The sequence below is a fragment of the Oratosquilla oratoria genome, chromosome 12 (assembly GCF_046742065.1).
Source record: "Oratosquilla oratoria isolate Oo_2021 chromosome 12, ASM4674206v1, whole genome shotgun sequence".
Taxonomy (NCBI): domain Eukaryota; kingdom Metazoa; phylum Arthropoda; class Malacostraca; order Stomatopoda; family Squillidae; genus Oratosquilla; species Oratosquilla oratoria.
In genome coordinates, this window is record NC_134788.1 from 15,610,623 (window position 1) to 15,632,228 (window position 21,606).

The 21,606-nt window shown below is 35.9% G+C and overlaps 2 protein-coding genes across 2 annotated transcripts in view; both read right to left on the reverse strand.

The window, feature by feature from the left end:
* Positions 1-15,075, reverse strand: part of LOC143031010 (protein Star-like) — a 64,242-nt gene extending 49,167 nt beyond the window's left edge. The window contains exon 1 of the mRNA XM_076194348.1: positions 14,927-15,075. The gene's annotated coding sequence lies outside the window, so the exon portion shown is untranslated. The remainder of the gene's footprint in view (positions 1-14,926) is intronic.
* A 341-nt stretch (positions 15,076-15,416) lies between these two features.
* Positions 15,417-21,606, reverse strand: part of LOC143030229 (uncharacterized) — a 50,558-nt gene continuing 44,368 nt past the window's right edge. Inside the window, exons 5-6 of the mRNA XM_076193388.1 lie at positions 16,476-16,619; positions 15,417-15,482 (exon numbers count right to left, since the gene is read on the reverse strand). Of these exons, the coding sequence (XP_076049503.1) occupies positions 15,417-15,482; positions 16,476-16,619 (210 nt within the window). The remainder of the gene's footprint in view (positions 15,483-16,475; positions 16,620-21,606) is intronic.

The following is a 21,606-nucleotide window of genomic DNA, read 5'->3' on the forward strand; positions in this document are numbered from 1 at the left end:
AAACATTAAAATAAAAGCATACTTTACTCCCTAGAACGCTATCCGTCCACATATTTGAAACTAAACCGTTTTTCAGAACCGTCAGTGACTCTTTAAATGTCGCGTGTTAGCGAGGACAGTTTGAATTACCGTATCCCAAATTAGCGTCATCATACATAGCCCGTGTACTACATACGTACACACACCTACACATATGCACACATTACATACACATGTATACACAAAGTTGCCCAAAAGTTGTCTTACCCAAACTTTACTTGCTTTTATTCCAATATTTTTTCATGTTTCGGTAAGGTAATTTTTTTTAGCCTATTCTGTATATGTACAGATACCTGTATACTCGTATACAATACATGCAAACACAGGCATATACTCACACTCAAATACAGACATACATACTATATATAGAACATGTATATCACGTTATACACACACACATATACAAACACACACATTCACAGGTGTTTCCATTTAAGTGGAAAATTAATTAGTAACTCCCTCCTCTCTCTCTCTCTCTCTCTCTCTCTCTCTCTGTGTGTGTGTGTGTGTGTGTGTGTGTGTGTGTGAGTGTGAGTGTGAGTGTGAGTGTGAGTGTGAGTGTGTGTGTGTGTGTGTGTGTGTGTGTGTGTGTGTGTGTGTGTGTGTGCGCGCGCGCGTCTGTTTGGCGGCTTCGAATATTTACAATATCGATAAAGACAATGTCATGAATTTTGATACTAATGTAACACGAAATCAAACTGAAAGAAAATATTCAATATTCATTACCATCCCTATTTTGATCAAGAATACTCTTCGGTACATAAATAACGTCATTGTGGTGGTCATGCCCGAAATACAAGCTCAACGTGTTCGAACGTTTTTACTTTGGCATTGGTCTTTCTCGGTGTACAATTATGATCTTGTGTGCAATTTCCATTCTGATATTCATTAAAATCTTATTACATTTCGAGCAGGAATGATATAATATTTATCTACACCATTACGCCTAGAATATGCATTACGTTAACTGCAAATAGTTATCATCAATGAGCGAATCGAACACATTTCCCTTCGTCATTATTATATTGGTAGAAAAAAAATTCTATCAGCTTTATATCTTTCTTGTTCACCGATTTCTTTATGAAATATTTTGTAAAATAACCTAAACTGTTTTATAGACACGTCAACCAGTTCTAATGAATTAACCCATTAAACTCCGATGACAAGATGTCTTGTCATTTGGTCAAATAAAACAAAAAATCATAAAACACCAAAATGTTTGATCAAACACCAGAAAAATATGACGTCAGTCCTCGCTTCGCTGCGAGCGAAGCGAGGACTGACGTCATATTTTTCTGGTGTTTGATCAAACATTTTGGTGTTTTATGATTTTTTGTTTTATTTGACCAAATGACAAGACATCTTGTCATCGGAGTTTAATGAATTAACTTGATAGAGGAAACCTCGTGACAATTTACCACCACAAAAACTCCACTGCCAACACCATCTCCACCACCAAATACCACCACACCTGACAATACACCTGACAAAGTGAAGAAGATGAGGAAGATTCAGGAAGAGGAAGAGAAAATAGCTGGCGAAGGAGAAACATACGGGATAGCACCTTGTGTAGGATAATCAAACACCTGTTTGATGAGCTTTATCATTGAACATAGAGAAGGCGCTCATTACTGGTAAAAATAAACCACTCTTCAATGATTTGACAAAGTAATGACACACCAGCAATGAGGTTTTAAACCGGTAAAAGCGCAAAATCTTCAATTATGAAAAACACCGCTACGCGAGTAACAAATACATTTTAATGTAATACATATAGTAGGTATGTATATATATGAAAATATTTATTGTCAACTTATTCAATGTACATTATTTGATAATGTGTGTGAATATAATAAGAATAGCACGACAAATAACAGAGATATACAATATTGAAAGCTTTAAACGCTCGTATCTCAAAACCACAAATATTTGCAATTAAAAAGATGCCAAAGTTTTTCAATCAATTGTAGCTGCCTGAAAATGTTTCTGGTACTGTATAATAGGTATATATTTATTTCCACGCGTGGTTTTTTTTATATCTCGAAAAACGGAGCGACGGGCTCCATCTAAGTGAAATAAATAAATAAATAAATAAACGCGGAAAAAGGGGTGACGTAAGTGATCGTACTTACGACACCTATATCTCACGTCGTTAATCGATAAAAAAAAAAAAAAAAAAAAAAAAAAAACAGGCGTGAAAGTGTTTATAGGATCTTTAAGTATTACCATGAAAAAGCAGAGGTCTGTAGTACAAAAAATACAACGTACGTATTCAATTATGTAAAAAAAAAAAAGAAAGAAAGAAAAAAAAAACCGTTATGACGTCATAATTTTATGACGTCAAGACGAAGCAAGTTCTTGGGTTCACAATATATTTCTACCTATATTCTAAACAAAACCTGAGAGTTTCAAGTTGAAAGATCAAACTTTTTTATATGATTTTTTTATATAAAAACAAGGGTGTGAAAGTGTTTATAGGATCTATAAGTATTACCATGAAAAAGCAGAAGTCTATAGTACAAAAAATACAACGTACGTATTCGATTACGTCAAAAAAAACGTTATGACGTCATAATTTTATGACGTCAAGACGTAGCAAGTTCTTGGATTCACAATATATTTCTACCTATATTTTAAACAAAACCTTAAAGTTTCAAGTTGAAAGATCATAAACTTTTTTATATTATTTTTTTTTTTTTTTCTTTTTTTTTTATCAAGGTGGTCCCCCCTAAGATGGAGAGTTGCCACTCTTCAAATACTCGGGACGCTTTCAAACACCAGGTGGATAAATTAATGAACAAACTGGAAGACATCAAGGCTGAAGAAAAATGGAAGAGGACACTATATTAAGGCTGCGTTTACACCAAGCGAATTAATTCAACTGCTGACGATTTTAATACCTACCAGAAAAAATCGCTTGCAGATATCCCTAAAAGCATGTCAACAATGTTTGTCTTAGCTTTTCAAAAATCGACACTTTCTCAATACATGACGTAAAGGTATTTTTGACACTTGGATATTAAAAAGATAAATAAATGAAATAATAATAATGATAATAATAATAACAATAATAATAATAATAATGTTGATAATGATAATAATAATAATAAATGTCACCGGAGTCGTTTATACTCTTAACTGTTTTTAGTTCAAAATTCCTCGCTTTTTACTATCACGGTATGTTCGTAAGGATTTCCAACTTTGGCAATAAAATGAAAGCAACCATCCAACGATCAATAGCCGAAGGTATAAAATAGATTCTTTTCAATTTGTAATCTAAGTTGAAAAAAATAAAATAAAATACAGATTATTATCCACGGCACTATGTGAGCGCACGCATGCACGCACGCACGTATGTGTGTATATTATTATATATATTATATATATGTATACTATATTATATATATATATATATATATATATATATATATATATATATATATATATATATATTCTTTAACCACAATGCACTTTAATTCTAAGCCATCAACATCGAGTGTTCCGTGGAGGCAACATGCAGAAATTGAAACGGTACAACCAAGCACTTCTCTCGTCCTTGGTCGTACTACATTTCAATTTCTGCGTGTTGCCTCCACGGCACAGCCGATGTTGATGGCTTAGAATTGAATTGCATTGTAGTTGATAAAAATGTATCGTTATTCACAGGGACCCATTTAGTGCTGTATATATACATATATATATATATATATATATATATATATATATTTATATATATACACACATTGCAGTTAATGACAAGAACAATGCTGTTGATGCTATCGGAGATGATAAGGGGACTGGCCCCTTCCTCACATCCTGCATAGAAATACACACGTATGTACACACACATGTACACATCCTAATGTGAATATGTTATATATATATACATTATATATATATATGTATATATATATATATATATATATATATATATATATTCATTAACCACAATGCACTTTAATTCTAAGCCATCAACATCGAGTGTTCCGTGGAGGTAACATGCAGAAATTGAAACGTGGTACGACCAAGCACTTCCCTCGTCCTCGGTCGTACTACGTTTCAATTTCTGCATGTTGCCTACACGGGACACCCGATATTGGTGGCTTAGAATTAAAGTGCATTGTAGTTGATAAAAATGTATCGCTATTCACTGGGACCCATTTAGTGTTGTACATATTATAATATATATATACATACATATATATATATATATATATATATATATATGTATACACATTGCAGTTAATGACAAGAACAATGCTGTTGATGCTATCGGAGATGATAAGGGGACTGGCCCCTTCCTCACATCCTGCATAGAAATACACACGTATGTACACACACATGTACACGTCCTAATGTGAATATGTTATATATACATATACTGTATATATATATATATATATATATATATATATATATGTATATATAGACGATTTAATCAATAATTCAAAATGCCTTCAGCCTACCTAGACCACATACGAGGTAAAAAAAAAAAAAAAAAAAAAAAATCTTAAAAGAAAGGAAAACACGTGGTGTAACCATTACTAACCATCACCTACCACGCACGTGATCCACATGCTTGCAACATAGCGAGACTTCCCCTCTTGCTTAACTTGCATTTCCCAGAACATACATCTAACGCAGCACATTTCAAGACAAACAAGATATAGATACCCAATGTCACCAGACTAACCTATTAAAAATCCTATATTATAACTGCCCCATTATATTACCCATAAACTAACATATATATAACATACCTAACAACACCCACCAACTATAGGACTAACCCTCATATATAAAACTGACCCCAATGCATAGAATAGCGAGACTAACGCCTTTACTTACAACCCACGAACCCCCTATATAACCTATAGCACCCATGTCACGAACGCCAGAGCTAGGTAGGTCAAGAGCCTACCGGCCAGAGCTAGGTAGGTCTAGAACCTACTGGCCAAAGCTAGGCAGGCCGAGAGGCTGCCAGCCAGTTGTGCCCTAGGCCAAGGCCTGGCACATATTGTTATTCGCCCACAGGGCCCATTTGTACCTTATAATATTTGTTAACCAGATTGCCTTCAATGTTGATAAATAGAAGAAAACTCCCGTTTTGGAGTTCATCTCGCCCGCATTAACCCATTCAACTCCGATGACAAGATGTCTTGTCATTTGGTCAAATAAAACAAAAAATCATAAAACACCAAAATGTTTGATCAAACACCAGAAAAATATGACGTCAATCCTCGCTTCGCTGCGAGCGAAGCGAGGATTGACGTCATATTTTTCTGGTGTTTGATCAAACATTTTGGTGTTTTATGATTTTTTGTTTTATTTGACCAAATGACAAGACATCTTGTCATCGGAGTTGAATGGGTTAAGTCCCCCTTATGTAACCGCAACCATTATCGGTTACACATGGTCAGCGTCAATGGATTCATTACCACTGCAAGACGTCACTGTTCCCCTTGAGCAGGTAGATTGTGTGTGTGTGTGTGCACGCGTGTGTGTGTATGTGTGTGTGTGTGTGTGTGTGTGTGTGTGTGTGTGTGTGTGTGTGTGTGTGTGTGTGTGTGTGTGTGCGTGTTATTGGCTGGGTGAATGATTAATTGAACGAGTAATTAAATATAAGAGTGATTGTGTACGTGTGTATGTGTGATTCACCACGGTCTTGGATGTGTGTGTGTGTGTGTGTGTGTGTGCGTGTTTTTGGCTGGGTGAATGATTAATTGAACGAGTAATTAAATATAAGAGTGATTGTGTAGGTGTGTATGTGTGATTCACCACGGTCTTGGATCCCGTGTTGGACTCGTGATCGACAGCTATTTCCCTCCCGTAAGAGAGCTCAGAGCTCGTATATGACCGATCTATGGGTAATGCTGTGACCTTACACACACGCACACACAAACACCCACCCACTCCCCGCCCACGAGTTGGAGTAACGACCCGCAGCGCGGCGATACTAAAATTATTTCAGCCCTGTGTGAGATTCGAACCCGGATCGCCGTATTGGCAGCCGGGAACTCTACCATTGCGCCACGAGTCGTGTGGGGGGGGGGCGTGCGTGTTATTGGCTAGGTGAATGATTAATTGAACGTGTAATTAAAGATTCATGCGACTGTGTGTGTGTGTGTGCGTGTGTGTGTGTGTGTGTGTGTGTGTGTGATTTACTAAAAAGTAGTCTTTAGAATCATCTTACTAATATTTATTCTACGTATTGATTTTTATTCATTCTAATGAAGCCTTGCTCAGGTCTTGTCATGTCGCTTGACCATTTCCCGCGCCCGTGACGTCATGTCGCTTGTATTAAAAAAGAAATAACAATATCTAATAAATCTATTCTTTCTATTCTAAAAAATTAACTAACAACTATGGGCCTCAACAATATTATATATATATATATATATATATATATTTCTATATATATATAGAAATATATATAAAAATATAATATATATATATAAATACAAAACAGAAAAAACAAAAACAAATTCCAGATGGTTTTGTTCGTCTCTTGGCCGAGCAAGATCAATAGCAAACTCGTAAAATTCACTAACACCTGCTCAGATAGCACCGACGAGAAATACCTTCTGCATAAAGAAACTTGCTTATTCGCGGGCTATGCTGACAGTCTTTAAATCAATATAGAACATTTTAAACACATTCACAGAAACGACTTGACAGTTAAATAAAATGATGATGAATTAATGCCTGTCAACTTCAGGGTCGTAATTATTTACCTTTAAGTGCCATTAATTGAAGTCTTGTTCAGCTATTAAGGCACTATCCTTCACTGTCACCCACAATAATTTTCTTCCATTTTAATTCCTTACAAACACGCTCGAGACTTAACATAAGCTCGATCGTATTTGCAAAGAATTAAAATGGAAATAGATTGTGGCTGATAAAATTAAAATCTACGTACTGGGGACAATATAGTTAATCTATCCGTACAGCGGCGGCGCCAGGAATTTTTAGTTGGGGAGGCTAAGGGGGCTGAGCAAATTTTTGGGGAGGCTAATAGTAATATGATAATACACATATATTATCCTCATTTCAGAAGGGGAGGGGGTTAATGGTAGGGCTAGCACTGATGGCTGACAAATCTTTAGCCCTGGCAATTAAAAATTCCACTTAATAAAATTATTTCAATGAGTGTTTTGAATTTTCAATTTGCTCATTTCAGTTGGGGGGGGGCTAATGGAGGGGGGGGGGGCCTGGCCACTGTATCCGTACACCTGGTCACAAATTTATGTGATGGGGACGATGTAGTTAATTTATCTGTACATCTGGCAGCCGATATGACGTCACGATCTAAGTACAACTCCAGAGAGATCGCGGGATAAAGATTTCAGAAATTAATGTCACCCTAGGGGTATACTTGCGTTACCAGAATCAGTAGTGAAATGTGAATCTGTAAAAAGAATTTTAAAATAATTCACTGGGTTACATAAAAATGTAACATAAATAACAAAATGATTTTCCAGATCAATTTTGCGTGCTGAACACTGGTGGTGGTCGTTTTGTTCATGGGCGTTCTAGTTCTTGTGTTACACAGCATATGTTATTGTTCTAAGTGCATAGGCAGCTATGTATGAATTATTACTGTGTAATGTCCGCGTGTGATCATTGACTGTCTTTTGTTTATTCCTAACGACCAGAAGGTATTTCCTTCCACTGAAATAACTACAGAAAAACGTCTTGCCTTAACAGAGAACATAGCACTAATATGGTTTGACATGATTACAGAATAATGCATGAAAATAATAATGCATCTTATAAAGTTAAACATGATTCAATAGATTATTACGATGTCGACCCAAAACGCTTTCCGCTCTCTTGTCTTTTTACTCATATATTGGAGCTTGGTATGTTATAACACATTTGTAAATGTTCACTATAAACCCACTATCGGAGAAATAATAACGGAAGTACAGGGAAACTGTATATTTCGACTACTATCTGTAGTCCTCTTCAGCAGAATGCACCAGAAAAATATGACGTCATCAGTCCTCGAGGAGGACTGATGACGTCATATTTTTCTGGTGCATTCTGCTGAAGAGGACTACAGATAGTAGTCGAAATATACAGTTTCCCTGTACTTCCGTTATTATTTCTCCGATAGTGGGTTTATAGTGAACTTACTCATATATGTAACAATGTGCACCGTAGCAGTTCAAGTAACTCTCCAAGTAGCGACTGTGAAGATGCACATGTGTATGAAGATTTTCACCCTACCGAGATCCTCAGTTGTTTGATCAAAGTGAGCTAGATGACCTTGCTCAAGATCTTGTGCTGTCAAAATAATCAGAACATAAGAATGAAGAGAACGAAAGAGACCAGAAGGTCTCATGGGCTCAGAAATTTGCCTTACGAAGAGAGGCTTAGACACCTTAACTTACACTCTCTGGAAAGACGCAGAGTGCGGGGTGATCTGATAGAAGTGTTCAAGTGGATCAAAGTGGGTGATGCAAGCAAGGTCATCATATTAAAGCAAAAGGGCAGGACTCGCAGTAATGGTTTTCAACTGGAAAAATTTAGATTTAAGGAAATAGGGTGGTCAACGAATGGAATAGACTTAGTAACCATATAGTAAGTGCTGAAACTATCAGTTGCTTTAAGAAACGATTAGACAACTTTATGGATGGGGATGACAGGTGGTGATGGATACGGAGCTGCCTAGTGTATGCCTTATGGTCTCTTGCAGTCTCCTTCATTCTTGTTCTTACATTAAAAGAATCTGAACAATTGCTGGACTCAAGGTTAGCAGAGAAATATCTATTGGGAAGTAGCATACGCTTTGCATGGTATAGGCATCGAGAGCAGGAATTTGTGCGGTACTTTACTAAGACAGATGGCATGTTATACTGCCATGATGTTTCAGGTCTTTTGGGACACATGGGCAAGGAATACCATCCTGAAGAATGGAGGACCTTTATCGACTCGTCCACAAGGAGTCTGAAAGCAGTGCTACTTTTTAACCCATTAAACTCCGATGACAAGATGTCTTGTCATCGGAGTTTAATGGGTTAATGGCAAAAACGTAGCATCGTTGCCCATTGCGTCACCCTGAAAGAAACCTACGCTACCACGTCACGTCCTCTTGACAACATACATCAGGATCACAACTGGCTTCTTTGTGGCGACTTGAAGGTCCTAATTATTTCGTTAGAGGAGCAGGGTGGCTTCACAAAACATCCAAGTTCTTCATCAATCCCAGCTTTATGTGAAGTGGAGTTAGAAGTGGTATAGCTTTGACGTTATGGCGGCCACAACAGACGGAATTTGTACTTGGCCGCCATAACGTCAAAGCTACACTTGTACCAGCAGACAGAGTGTTTCTACCTCCACTTCAAATAAAACTGGGGTTGATGAGAAACTTTGTAAATGCACTTCCGAAAGATGGAGATGGGTTTAACCCATTCAACTCCGATGACAAGATGTCTTGTCATTTGGTCAAATAAAACAAAAAATCATAAAACACCAAAATGTTTGATCAAACACCAGAAAAATACGACGCCAGTCCTCGTTTCGCTCGCGAGCGAAGCGAGGACTGACGTCATATTTTTCTGGTGTTTGATCAAACATTTTGGTGTTTTATGATTTTTTGTTTTATTTGACCAAATGACAAGACATCTTGTCATCGGAGTTGAATGGGTTAAGTATCTGTCCCACAAATTCCCTTCTGTAAGCGATGCTAAAATGAAAACCGGAATATTATTTGGACCACAGATTATGGAGATTTAGATACCGGCTTTACTGAAGCATTCACATCTCATGAAAGAAGTGCTTGGAATAGTTTTAAGTCAGTTGTAACAGGATTCTTGGGGACCACCAAAGCTGATGACTACAAAGAAAGAGTTGGGAACATGCTTCAAGCATATGAGACGGCTGGCGTACTGATGAACATAAGCATACATTTCCTCCATAACCATCTTGACTTGCTGATACACCGGCACACAAGAGAATAACTGGTCTCAACATTCAAATATTTTAATACAATTGTGATTTTCGTAAATAGATATGTACGTGCCTGTGTGTAACGTACATTTATCATGATTTTGTTTCTTCTCAACAAAAGAAATTGGCCTGTCAACCTCTGTTTGTCTTTACTTGCCTGTATAAATTCACAGGAAATTTTATAGATCTGGCTCAGACGCATCTCTACACGATCAACCTGAATTATTTAGTTTCGGTTATTACAAAAAAAAAAAAAAAAAAAAAAAAAATAGAACCTCCCTCAAAAAACGAATATGATTTCTGGATTCAGCATGCGAAACTCTAATGGGAAATGCTAATGACGTCTTTGTTTCAAGATTTTTTTTTTTTTATGCATAATATGTAGCGTGACAAAGCATCAAAGAAAATAAATGTGTCACACAAGAAGAATATGTGTAAAAATATATAGACAAAACAGATAGCAAACGTGAGAGTCTACGTGAAAATACAACATGCAAAATATGAAGCTCAATATCATCGATAACAAAACAGTAACTAGACCATAATCAAACTGGAATTGTCCCAAGAAATCATAAATATATATTTCATCCTGGCGGTCTAAGGAACTTCGTTTCATGGAAATATCGTTGGTATATCTTTATATTATTTACCAAAGTAAACACCCGATTATAAATCCAACATTACCTTTAGCTCTAATACACTAAAACAAAAATATAATCGAAAGTTGAATTGAAAATTTTTAACGCTGAGTCCAACGCCGACTCACACACGATATGACGTCATAACGCCGACTAACACGTTTTTCTGAGAAAACACAAAAACATATAAAACGCATATTCTTTTTGTATAAATGAAAATAAGTAATTCCTAACAGCAAATAAAAAGTGTGTGTGTGTGTGTGTGTGTGTGTGTGTGTGTGTGTGTGTGTGTGTGTGTGTGTGTGTGTGTGAGTGTGTGTGAGAGAGAGAGAGAGAGAGAAAGTATAGAACACTTGCATGCATGCGTCATCTACTGATACGTGTATGGGCTACATTTTTCGGGATAGGTTCGATGATAAAGTACAAGGCCATTTCCACGGTCAAGCTGTATGTCTAACCCCGTTTTGCCAAACACATGATTGAACACATAATTGAAGTGATATTTGACAATGTGAATTCTTTGGTTGTCAAACACGTTAGTTTGAAACAAGTCTGGATGAGCCTGACTTTACTGGGTGGCCTGCAAGCGACATGACCTCATGAACAGTTTGATCGTGAACTACGGATATGGTGGAATATAAATGAAAGAGGCATGAGAGGGAAGTGTTACTGGATTTTATCCACAAATATCGAGAACATCCAGCTTTATGGAAAGTTAAATCGAAGGGATATGTTAATAAAATAGAACAAGGGGTTACCTGACTCTAATTTTAAATCGACAAGCAAGTTGGTACGTGAATTTTGGTCCCTTTTCAACAATCAATCCACTTCGATCTTCTTTTCTCCTCCATTAACGCCACAGCCAAACCAACGGCAATTCATAAGTCTTGGAGGACAGACATCTTTGCTTAATAACTGCATGAGTCACACTGAGTTTGGATGTACGTTTAGTTTCAACGTTGGACACCTTACAAAGATTAGGAGGACGGAGCACGCCGACAGGAGACCTTTTGGTCCATAACTAGGTCGGATGCGACAAAAATATATATATAAATGATAAAAAAAATAGATAAGTTAAAATAAAAATTATGATATAAATAATAACAAACAAATAATACATAAGTAGAGTTAAATGATAAACAGGTTAATAGTAAATAATAATAAACTGACAAATAAATAATAATAAATGGAAATCAAACAAATAATTAGACAAAATAATAACAAACAAATAATCAAATAATATAAAATAAATGGCAATCATTACAGCATCTTGCTCAAATGTTTATCTAAACGAATCTTGAAGCTTCGAACTGAACTACATTGCACTCCCTCTGCAGGAAGTTTATTCCATTCATTAACTACACGGCTGACGAATTTGTTTATACCCACTTCCAAAATAAATATATTTCCGGACAGGTTAACCCATTAAACTCCGATGACAAAATTCTTGTCATTTGGTGAAATAGAAAAAAAAAAAAAAAATCATAAACCACCAAAATGTTTGATCAAACACCAGAAAAATATGACGTCAGTCCTCGCTTCGCTCGCGAGCGAAGCGAGGACTGACGTCAAGCATTTTTGATGCTTGGAAAGTATGACACCATATGATACATAACTTTATCTCGAAAATTTTATTCTATAGTCTATATAGCTTTACTCTATAGATATGACGCAGTCTGACGTCATATTTTTCTGGTGTTTGATCAAACATTTTGGTGTTTTATGATTTTTTTGTTTTATTTGACCAAATGACAAGGAATCTTGTCATCGGAGTTTAATGGGTTAATTAAGACCCATTAAACTCCGATGACAAGATTCTGGTAATTTGGTCAAATAAAACAAAAAATCATAGAACACTAAAATGTTTGATCAAACACCAGAAAAAATATGACGTCAGACTGGCGTCATATCTATAGAGTAAAGCTGTATAGACTATAGAATAACATTTTCGAGATAAAGTTATGTATCATATGGTGTCATATTTTCCAAGCATCAAAAATGTGCATATTTGTGCATTAAAATTAGTTACAATTTACACAGGTGTTCATGTGTTTGACTCCATATGCAAGAAACACTGATTAGCTTTGATTCGGTACCACTCCCAATGCTATAGCATCAGCCTATGGGGAGCTACAATGCAAACAAGGACATAACATCCCGAATTTTGCAGCGTTTTTGAAAAACGTCAACAATAAAATTAATGGCTTTTGAGGCAGGCATAGCCAAGGTCCAAGACCAAAGGAACTGGTATATTTAGTTAATTTAGACCTTGGAGAATGGGAATAATATCAGTTTGCATAAGTTTGATGAAAAAGGTCTCATTTGAAGAGGTCTAAATTGTACGTACGCGTGTAGATATTCACACAAACGAAACAATCAAAGAAAACGCAACCCATTCCAAATATTACCACAACGAATAAATACACCACCACGCATGAAGAAGGAATGAAAATAAATCTTCAATCAACACCTAACAACCTAACTTGAGGGCAACCAAATATAGTTGCAGAAAAGTTCTGAGGTACTATATAATTATACATAATCATTCACCACACGTATCACATCAACCACTTGTGACGACTGGAGCAGGCTGCCTAGCCTCTACGGGATATTATGTGTACAGACCAACATGATTTAATCCCCCCCCTCCACGTACAGAAACATAATGATATACAAATACAATGAATATATACAAACACTGTGTACAATAATTGAGGAAAAACTCGAAACAAACTTGGAAAACAAGTTTTTATTCTTGAAAAAGTCACACCAAAATCAAGGAACGAAATCAACTTAATGCATCGGAAGTTCAGATCTCGCACAATAGCTAATCGACATGATGTCATGTCGATTGACTGTTCTTTCTGTTCTATTCGTCTCTATTATTCAGTTATCTATATTCGTACTTACTATTATTGTTTTTTACTATTGTCATTATTACTGTTTTCCATTCTTAAAAAAAAGGCAGATTTTCTGCCACATTCCGCTACAGCGCCAGAAAATGGGGTTATATTTACAGTGCAAATACACAGACTATCCACAAGATCCCACCGCATCACTTTTATGGGGAAAACGGAGTGAAATTCCCTCCGTGCTACGTCAAAATGCTCAACGACCCGTTCACCCCGCCCATCCACCTCATCCTCGGTCGTCCGCTCAAGTTCACTTCCTCCCACGTCTGCCTTCCACACCTCTTTTACTGATTTTTCTTCACTTATTCTTTCCATGTGTCCAAACCATCCTAATACTCCTTCATCAGCCCTATCTCCCGAATCCTTTTCCGACCCCTTCTTACTCTATCCAACCTAGTAACACCATACTCCTCTGCCCTTTCCTACACTTTAACTTCTCAGACTGTATCACTTAAGTTGCAAATCTGTACCGTCGTTACAATCACCCCTCAACATAATCAACCCCTCTTAGCATCCATTCCCAGATGTCTTTTTCACACGAAACTTTTTTGTGTTTTATCATGTTTTTGTTTTAAAATATCCACTTCCTCCAGCCTCTTTTAAGACTAATTTTTAATTTACTGTCACTCTCATATTGCACATCTTTATTGCTTTTATTCACATACTTGATTTTACCAATTTAACATACAATTAATAGTGTGTGTGTGTATATTATATATATATATATATATATATATATATATATATATATATATATATATATATATATATATCACAATTAAAATACTAAATAAATTAATGAAATATGATAAACAAATGTATAATTAAGATGTAATTAAATATATCAACTAATGAATTTAGATACACAAAATAACCACAAGTCAATCCAATTAAAGGTGAATAATAATTGATAATTACACTTATGATAAATGAAATAACTAAACAAACAAGATTAAATGAATAAATATACAAGTAGATAAGTATAATAAATAACAAATAAAAATATATATCAAAACTAATAAAATCAACAAATAAAACAAACATGAAGATACTTCATAAAACACGAGAAACGAGCAAATAAAGTCACACGTATATTCTAATCGTTTCATGTTTTTGAAGTGCACACGAACCATTTCCTGCCAACTTTTGCTCTACGAATCGTCGGTTCTTTCGGACAAATAACTAATATTCACTTTTATTATTCTCATTATACTCGCTGCTACGTATGTGAACACCTAATATTATTTTACTACACTAACAACTGGAATTTTGGTTTCATTGTGACACGCTTTCAATGACGAATAATAACGTTTGTACCCCCTGCCAATTTTTAAAACTATAGAAAAAATTTTTACAACTAAAAAATCAGATTGTAAATAATACCGTATTTGTAGTTGCTCTTCTTGGAATGACAGCAAATACTACGAATGACAGTAAACACTGACAGCAAACACTTGCTTGAGGGTAGTCGCAGTGAAGCTTGAGACTTGGTACTGGTTGTTATGGAGTGAGAGACTGCTTAACACTGGTGACTCTAGGTGCCAGATGCCGCCACCTAATTTGATTTTCAAAATCAAATTCCGAATTTCCTGGCTTGTTATTGAATAACACGATAGATATAATTACGTTCTATATTTTCTATTAATATATCTATATATATATTTTCGAAGGAGCCAGTGATTTATTTGGCTTAGATTATAGACTTGATTTGTTTCAGTATGAAATTACTCTACAAGTAATTCAAACCAATACTATCACAAATGACACAATAGATATACAGAATATAGACTGAATCACAGGTAAGAATATGATAATATATTAGGGATAACTCAGAAAAGCCCACAAAGGGCTTATTTCAAGTCCCTTAAAGCAATCAAGGCTTGTTTGTGTATAAAGACTGTGTAAGGCAAAACTTGTGGAAAACGTGGCGGAACAGACCCTAGGGGCAAAAATATATAATCTAATCTTATCTTTACAACTGAGAACCATGCATTGATACGACAAACTATATGAAAATAGTAATGAATAGATAAGAAAGTAGATAAATGGATAAACAAATGAAAAGAGGACGAAATGTAACGATACGAAATGTTGATCAATGCGAACCAGGCCTAGAGCGAACGACTACAGCAGAGTAAATAATTCAAGAACGACAATCGCAAGGCAATCGCCTTCCCTCATTCTGTTTTTAGCCATTAGGTTTTACTCATCTGTAAAGCACATTTATGAGGAAAGAAGGACTGCACACAATTTGCAAAAAGAAGAAGAAAAAAAAGACAAGTGTGTATTTGTCACCATGTGCTCAAAGAATGGTCTATCAATAACTGTACTAGTTTAGATCGAGTATCAGACGATATACAACCGCGTGGTAGGGAGGGGGAGGGAGCGGGCCGAGAAAGGCAGGCAGGAAGAGAGTGTGTGTGCGTATGTACTACATGAATATATATAACGATTTTCAATATCACAGATACATTATCTTAAAGTTTAAAAGATTAACCACATCAAAAAGGGTAGTATTTATTTTAATTGGTGTTTATTAACATGGATTGAATTAATGATGTATCTTTGAGAAAAGAGTAGGTGGCTGGCAGTTTGGAATTCCCTACGCTAGATCGTTATCAAAACACGACGTTTCTTAGAGACCGGTGTCTACAACAGTCGTGTACACAAACACACGCATGTGCATACACGCACATATGCCTAACACTATCCCTTTCGACACGATATTATTCACATCCTCATGCACCTATCAATAGCCTCTTTCCACCAAATAAGCGAGTTTCTCGAGTCCAAAGGACACGTCCACTTTTTTCTCAATTAGACACCCATTTGCATACAACCACACTTCAGACCACCACAAGACGCTGAACTAGATCGTTAAACATCCACTGAACCTTACTAGTATTCAGCTTGTGGTCCAACTAGGAATTACTTGTGGACTACTAGGTGGATCATAGACCATAAGTATTTGGCCACTGTTAACAGTACAGGCTGCATAGACCATTTTCAGGTATTTATCCTCAGTAATATGTTGAATATCCTTCCAAGTATTCTCAGTGAAGTGTTTCATCGAATGCTGGGGGAAAAAGAACTGCCACTGTATTACTGCTTTCTACCAAGCACCGGTGCAATGAGGTAAGAAAATAATTAAAAAATTGAAAGGCTTCAGCCCCCTCAGCCCCCCTCTGAGTCTTTTTTTTTTAATCTTCCTTTATATTTGTACAGTATATAGTCCTATTAATGTCAGCAGCCATCCTGTAGTTCACGAAAATTAACTTTATGGAATTGTACGCTTCACATTTCCAGCCACGCTATGTTTAGTGGCTACTGTGCACATTGCGTAGGATTGTGTTTCTTATGTTGTAACAATTTAGGCTAATAGTAAGCAATATATATATATATATATATATATATATATATATATATATATATATATATATATATATATATATATGTATATATATGTATATTGTTTAAGATTTCATCAAGTATTGATAATGGATGATAATAATGGTAATAACAACAACAATAATAATGATAATAATAATAATAATAATAATAATAATAATAATAATAATAATAATAATAATAATAATAATAATAATAATAACAATAATAATAATAATAATAATAATAATAATACTAATAATAATAATAATAATAATAATAATAATAATAATAATAATGATGATGATGATGATGATGATGATGATGATGATGATGATGATGATGATGATGATGATGATGATGATGATGATGATGATGATGATGATGATGATGATGATGATGATGATGATGATGATGATGATGATGATAATAATAATAATAACAATGATAATGATAATAATAACAAGAATAATATCAGTAATAATAATAATGACGATAGTAATAATATCATTAATAATGATAATAATAATAACAATGATAATAATAACGATAATAACAATAATGATAATAATAGTAATAATAATAATAGTAATAATAATAATAATAATAATAATAATAATAATAATAATAATAATAATAATAATAATAATAATAATAATAATAATAATAATAAAATACCAACAATAGTAATAATGAATAAGTAAATAAATAAGAGAAACGAATTGAAAATAGAATAGAATAAAATAGAATAAAAAAAACAAAAAATAAATAAATCAGCAACTGCATGATTGAAAACGTGATTAATATGGTTAGTACAGTAGATATAATTAGTACAGTTAGTACAGTTAGTACAGTAGATATAATCTACATGGACACCTGCCTTTCCCTTGCTCAAACGAATTTGAACCAATGATTCAGGGGTAGAATTCTTCGTCAACGGGTCCATTCCCCAACCCCTCCTCCTCCTTCTCCTCCCCTCCCTCACCCTTCCTTGACTTCATAATCACAAACCTGACGGCGTTGACACGCTGGGCGCTATTACTTCACCCACATTGCCGCCAATTGGCTCTCCGCCATTTTTTTCCGCCATGGCAAAATATTTTTTCTCAATAATTGTCATAGTATGCCATTTGATATGCTGGAGGGAATTAGATTTCTTCCAGTGTGATTAACCTCCTTACGCATGGAATGTTAAAAAAAAAAAAAAAAAAAAAAAAAAAAAAACAGGGGAAGGGACCTGAGTAAAGAAGGACCTGTTGAGAAAGAATTCTATTTCTCTACAACACGAACACTTGCGCTTTTAAGGCTGATTCCCACTATGTGTAACGTGGCCGGGCCGACAAAACCTGGTCCATTGGTATACCCACAGTTACACTCACGCTACACCGGACATGCACCTCACCAGCAGGGTTGCCGTTTCGTAGAATTTTGTACCAAAATATAGAAAAATAGCGGCATGTGGCAACTGCACGAGGACACGAGGAATTTTTTCTACATATCAGTAGGCTGTTCAAAAAATTTAAAAACTCAAGCTGTTGTTTAAAAAAGCTCTTAACTAGTTATCAAATAGTAAATGGTATATCAAAATATGACTTTTATTGGTAATTATGTCAATTATAATATATTGTACCCCCAAAAGATACGTTTTTACGGTGTAGAAAAAAATTCTACGCTTAAGTTTCAGCTTCCTTTTTGCGATAATAATAATAATAATAATAATAGTAATAATAATAATAATAACAATAATAATAATAATAATAATAATAATAATAATAATAATTATATATATATATATATATATATATATATATATTACTGAATATGTTAGGGCATGGGGTTGTTATATACATTCAAGAATAAAAAACTAGAACCAACAGTTTGTGTCAGTGTGACACGTATATCTTGCTATGAAAGTCTGCACACGCCCAAGAAAAACGTATGCCCCGGTCAAGATCTATATACACCAGGTCTAACCGCTTGAGCCGTTCTGCGCAGCTTCTGACGTCATCTGGCTGCTTCCGTTTTCTCTTTGTGAAACATTGAAGAAAACTGTGAAACGCTAAGGAAGACTGGAACTATTATATTTTCCCCCCGTTATCTCTCTCTCTCTCTCTCTAGCTCATTGCTATTATCAGTGTGTGTGTGTGTGTGTGTGTGTGTGTGTGTGTGTGTGTGTGTGTGTGTGTGTGTGTGTGTGTGTGTGTGTGTGTGTGTGTGTGTGTGTGTGTGCTTTATGGGAAGGGGATATATCGTCGTGTGTGCTTATATGTGTACATGTTCACATGTGTGTGTGATTCATCTTGGTCTTTTGGATCACGTATTGGACTCGTGATCGACAGCTATTTTCCTCCCGGAAGAGAGCTCAGAGCTCGTATGTCCAATCTATGAACTTACACGCACACATATTTCCAACTCCCCGCCCACGAGAGTTGGAGTAACGACTCGAAACGCAGCGAGACTGAAAAAAAAATCTGGACTAGCTACGAACCAGGTACCTCCGATATCTTGACAATATGAGTCAGACTTTCAACTAATTGCGCCACCGAGCCGTATGTTTAATTGGATGTGTGTGTGTGTGTGTGTATTTATACAGTTTTATTTTATGGGAAGGGGAGATATCGTCGTGTGTACTTATATGTGTACACGTTCACATATGTGTGTGTGTGTGTGTGTGTGTGTGTGTATGTGTGTGTGTGTGTGTGTGTGTGTGTGTGTGTGTGTGTGTGTGTGTGTGTGTGTGTGTGTGTGTGTGTGTGTTTTATGGGAAGGGGATATATCGTCGTGTGTGCTTATATGTGTACATGTTCACATGTGTGTGTGATTCATCTTGGTCTTTTGGATCACGTATTGGACTCGTGATCGACAGCTATTTCCCTCCCGGAAGAGAGCTCAGAGCTCGTATGTCCGATCTATGAACTTACACGCACACATTTCTCCAACTCCCCGCCCACGAGAGTTGGAGTAACGACTCGAAGCGCAGCGAGACTGAAAAATAAATAAAAAATAAACCTGGACTGGCTTCGAACCAAGTACCGCCGATACCTTGACATTGTACGCCCGACTCTCAACCGATTACGCCATCGAGAAATATGAACTATGTGTGTGTGTGTATTTATATATTTTTATTTTACGGGAAGGGGAGATATCGTCGTGTGTACTTATATGTGTACACGTTCACATATGTGTGTGTGTGTGTGTGTGTGTGTGTGTGTGTGTGTGTGTGTGTGTGTGTGTGTTTATATACTTGTATTTTACGGGGAGATATCGTCGTGTGTGCTTATATGTGTACACGTTCACATGTGCGTGTATTTGCAGGGAAACGATGATAATTAACATTTAATGGTACAATAAGCCATATTGTCAAGATCTATATATACCGGTATATATAGATCTTCATTGTCAGAATATAACTAATTGCGTGGAGCGGTGCGAGCGGAGGCAGCGACATGCCCGTACGACGAACCAGCTACAACTAACAGCGACGGGACGCGCGAACCCCACTTTGAGCAGCCAGGTGATGTCACGGGCCCGCTGCGCCAACACTCTCGAAATTCGGTCGGAAGTGGTTAGACCTGGTATATAGAGATCTTGGCCCCGGTATGGCAACACTCCCATTCTACACGGCAGTGTAGAAAACGCGGCATCCGTGCTCACCAACACAGACTGGCACCGACAGCTGTCGGTAACGTTTCTCAGTAAGAACATTTCGCCGTGGTTGACAAGAAAACGTTCAGGTCCAGAGCCTGTACGTGTTGGATAGTGTGGACACGGGACAAGTACCGATACTTAACGAGATAAGGAAAAGTTAATTATTTTGGTATATTACCTTGGGTGCCTCTATGCTATGTCCCTTAGGTACTACAGCAACCTCTATGATATGTCCCTTAAGTACTACAACAACAACGTTAAGGATTACAAAGGCGGAGCATGCCGACAGGAGACCTTTTGGTCCATAACTAGCTCGGATGAATAAAAAAATAGATACAAATTATAATAATACATATAATAATAAGTAAAGATAAATATGTAAGGTTGAATAATAAACAAACAAGTGAATAGTAATTATGAATAGATTGAGCGATAAATAATAATAAATGATAATCAAGCAAATGATAATAAATAGAGAAATAATAACAAACAAATCAACAAATAATACAAAATAAATGGCAGGCATTACAGCATCTTAGCTTAAGGTGTTTATCTAAACGAATTTTAAAAAAAACTTCGAACTGAACTACATTACACTGCCCTCTGCAGGAAGTTTATTCCATTCATCCAACTAACAAGGCGAAGTTGTTTCTTCTACCCACTTCCAAATCAAACCTATTTCCCCAGACTCAGTTTGAGACCATTATTTCTTGTCTGATTCTCATTCAGTGTGAAAATTTTGGTCACGTTTTGATGTTGTTCAATATCTCCCTTTAGAACCTTAAAGGCCTGTATCAAGTCAACTGTAAGTCTATCCGTCTAACGCTTTATTTTAGGGAAAACAGATATTCATATGTTTTTAGTCGATTTTCGTAATGTATTTATTTTTTATATTTGGCAATCAAGTTTTGTGGCTCGCCGTTGTACCTTTTCCAATCTGTGATCATAATGGAAACAGCATATTCCGAAATGTTGGACGAACTAATGATTTATATAGCTTGTTAATGAGAGATGGGACTTTTGAAGTC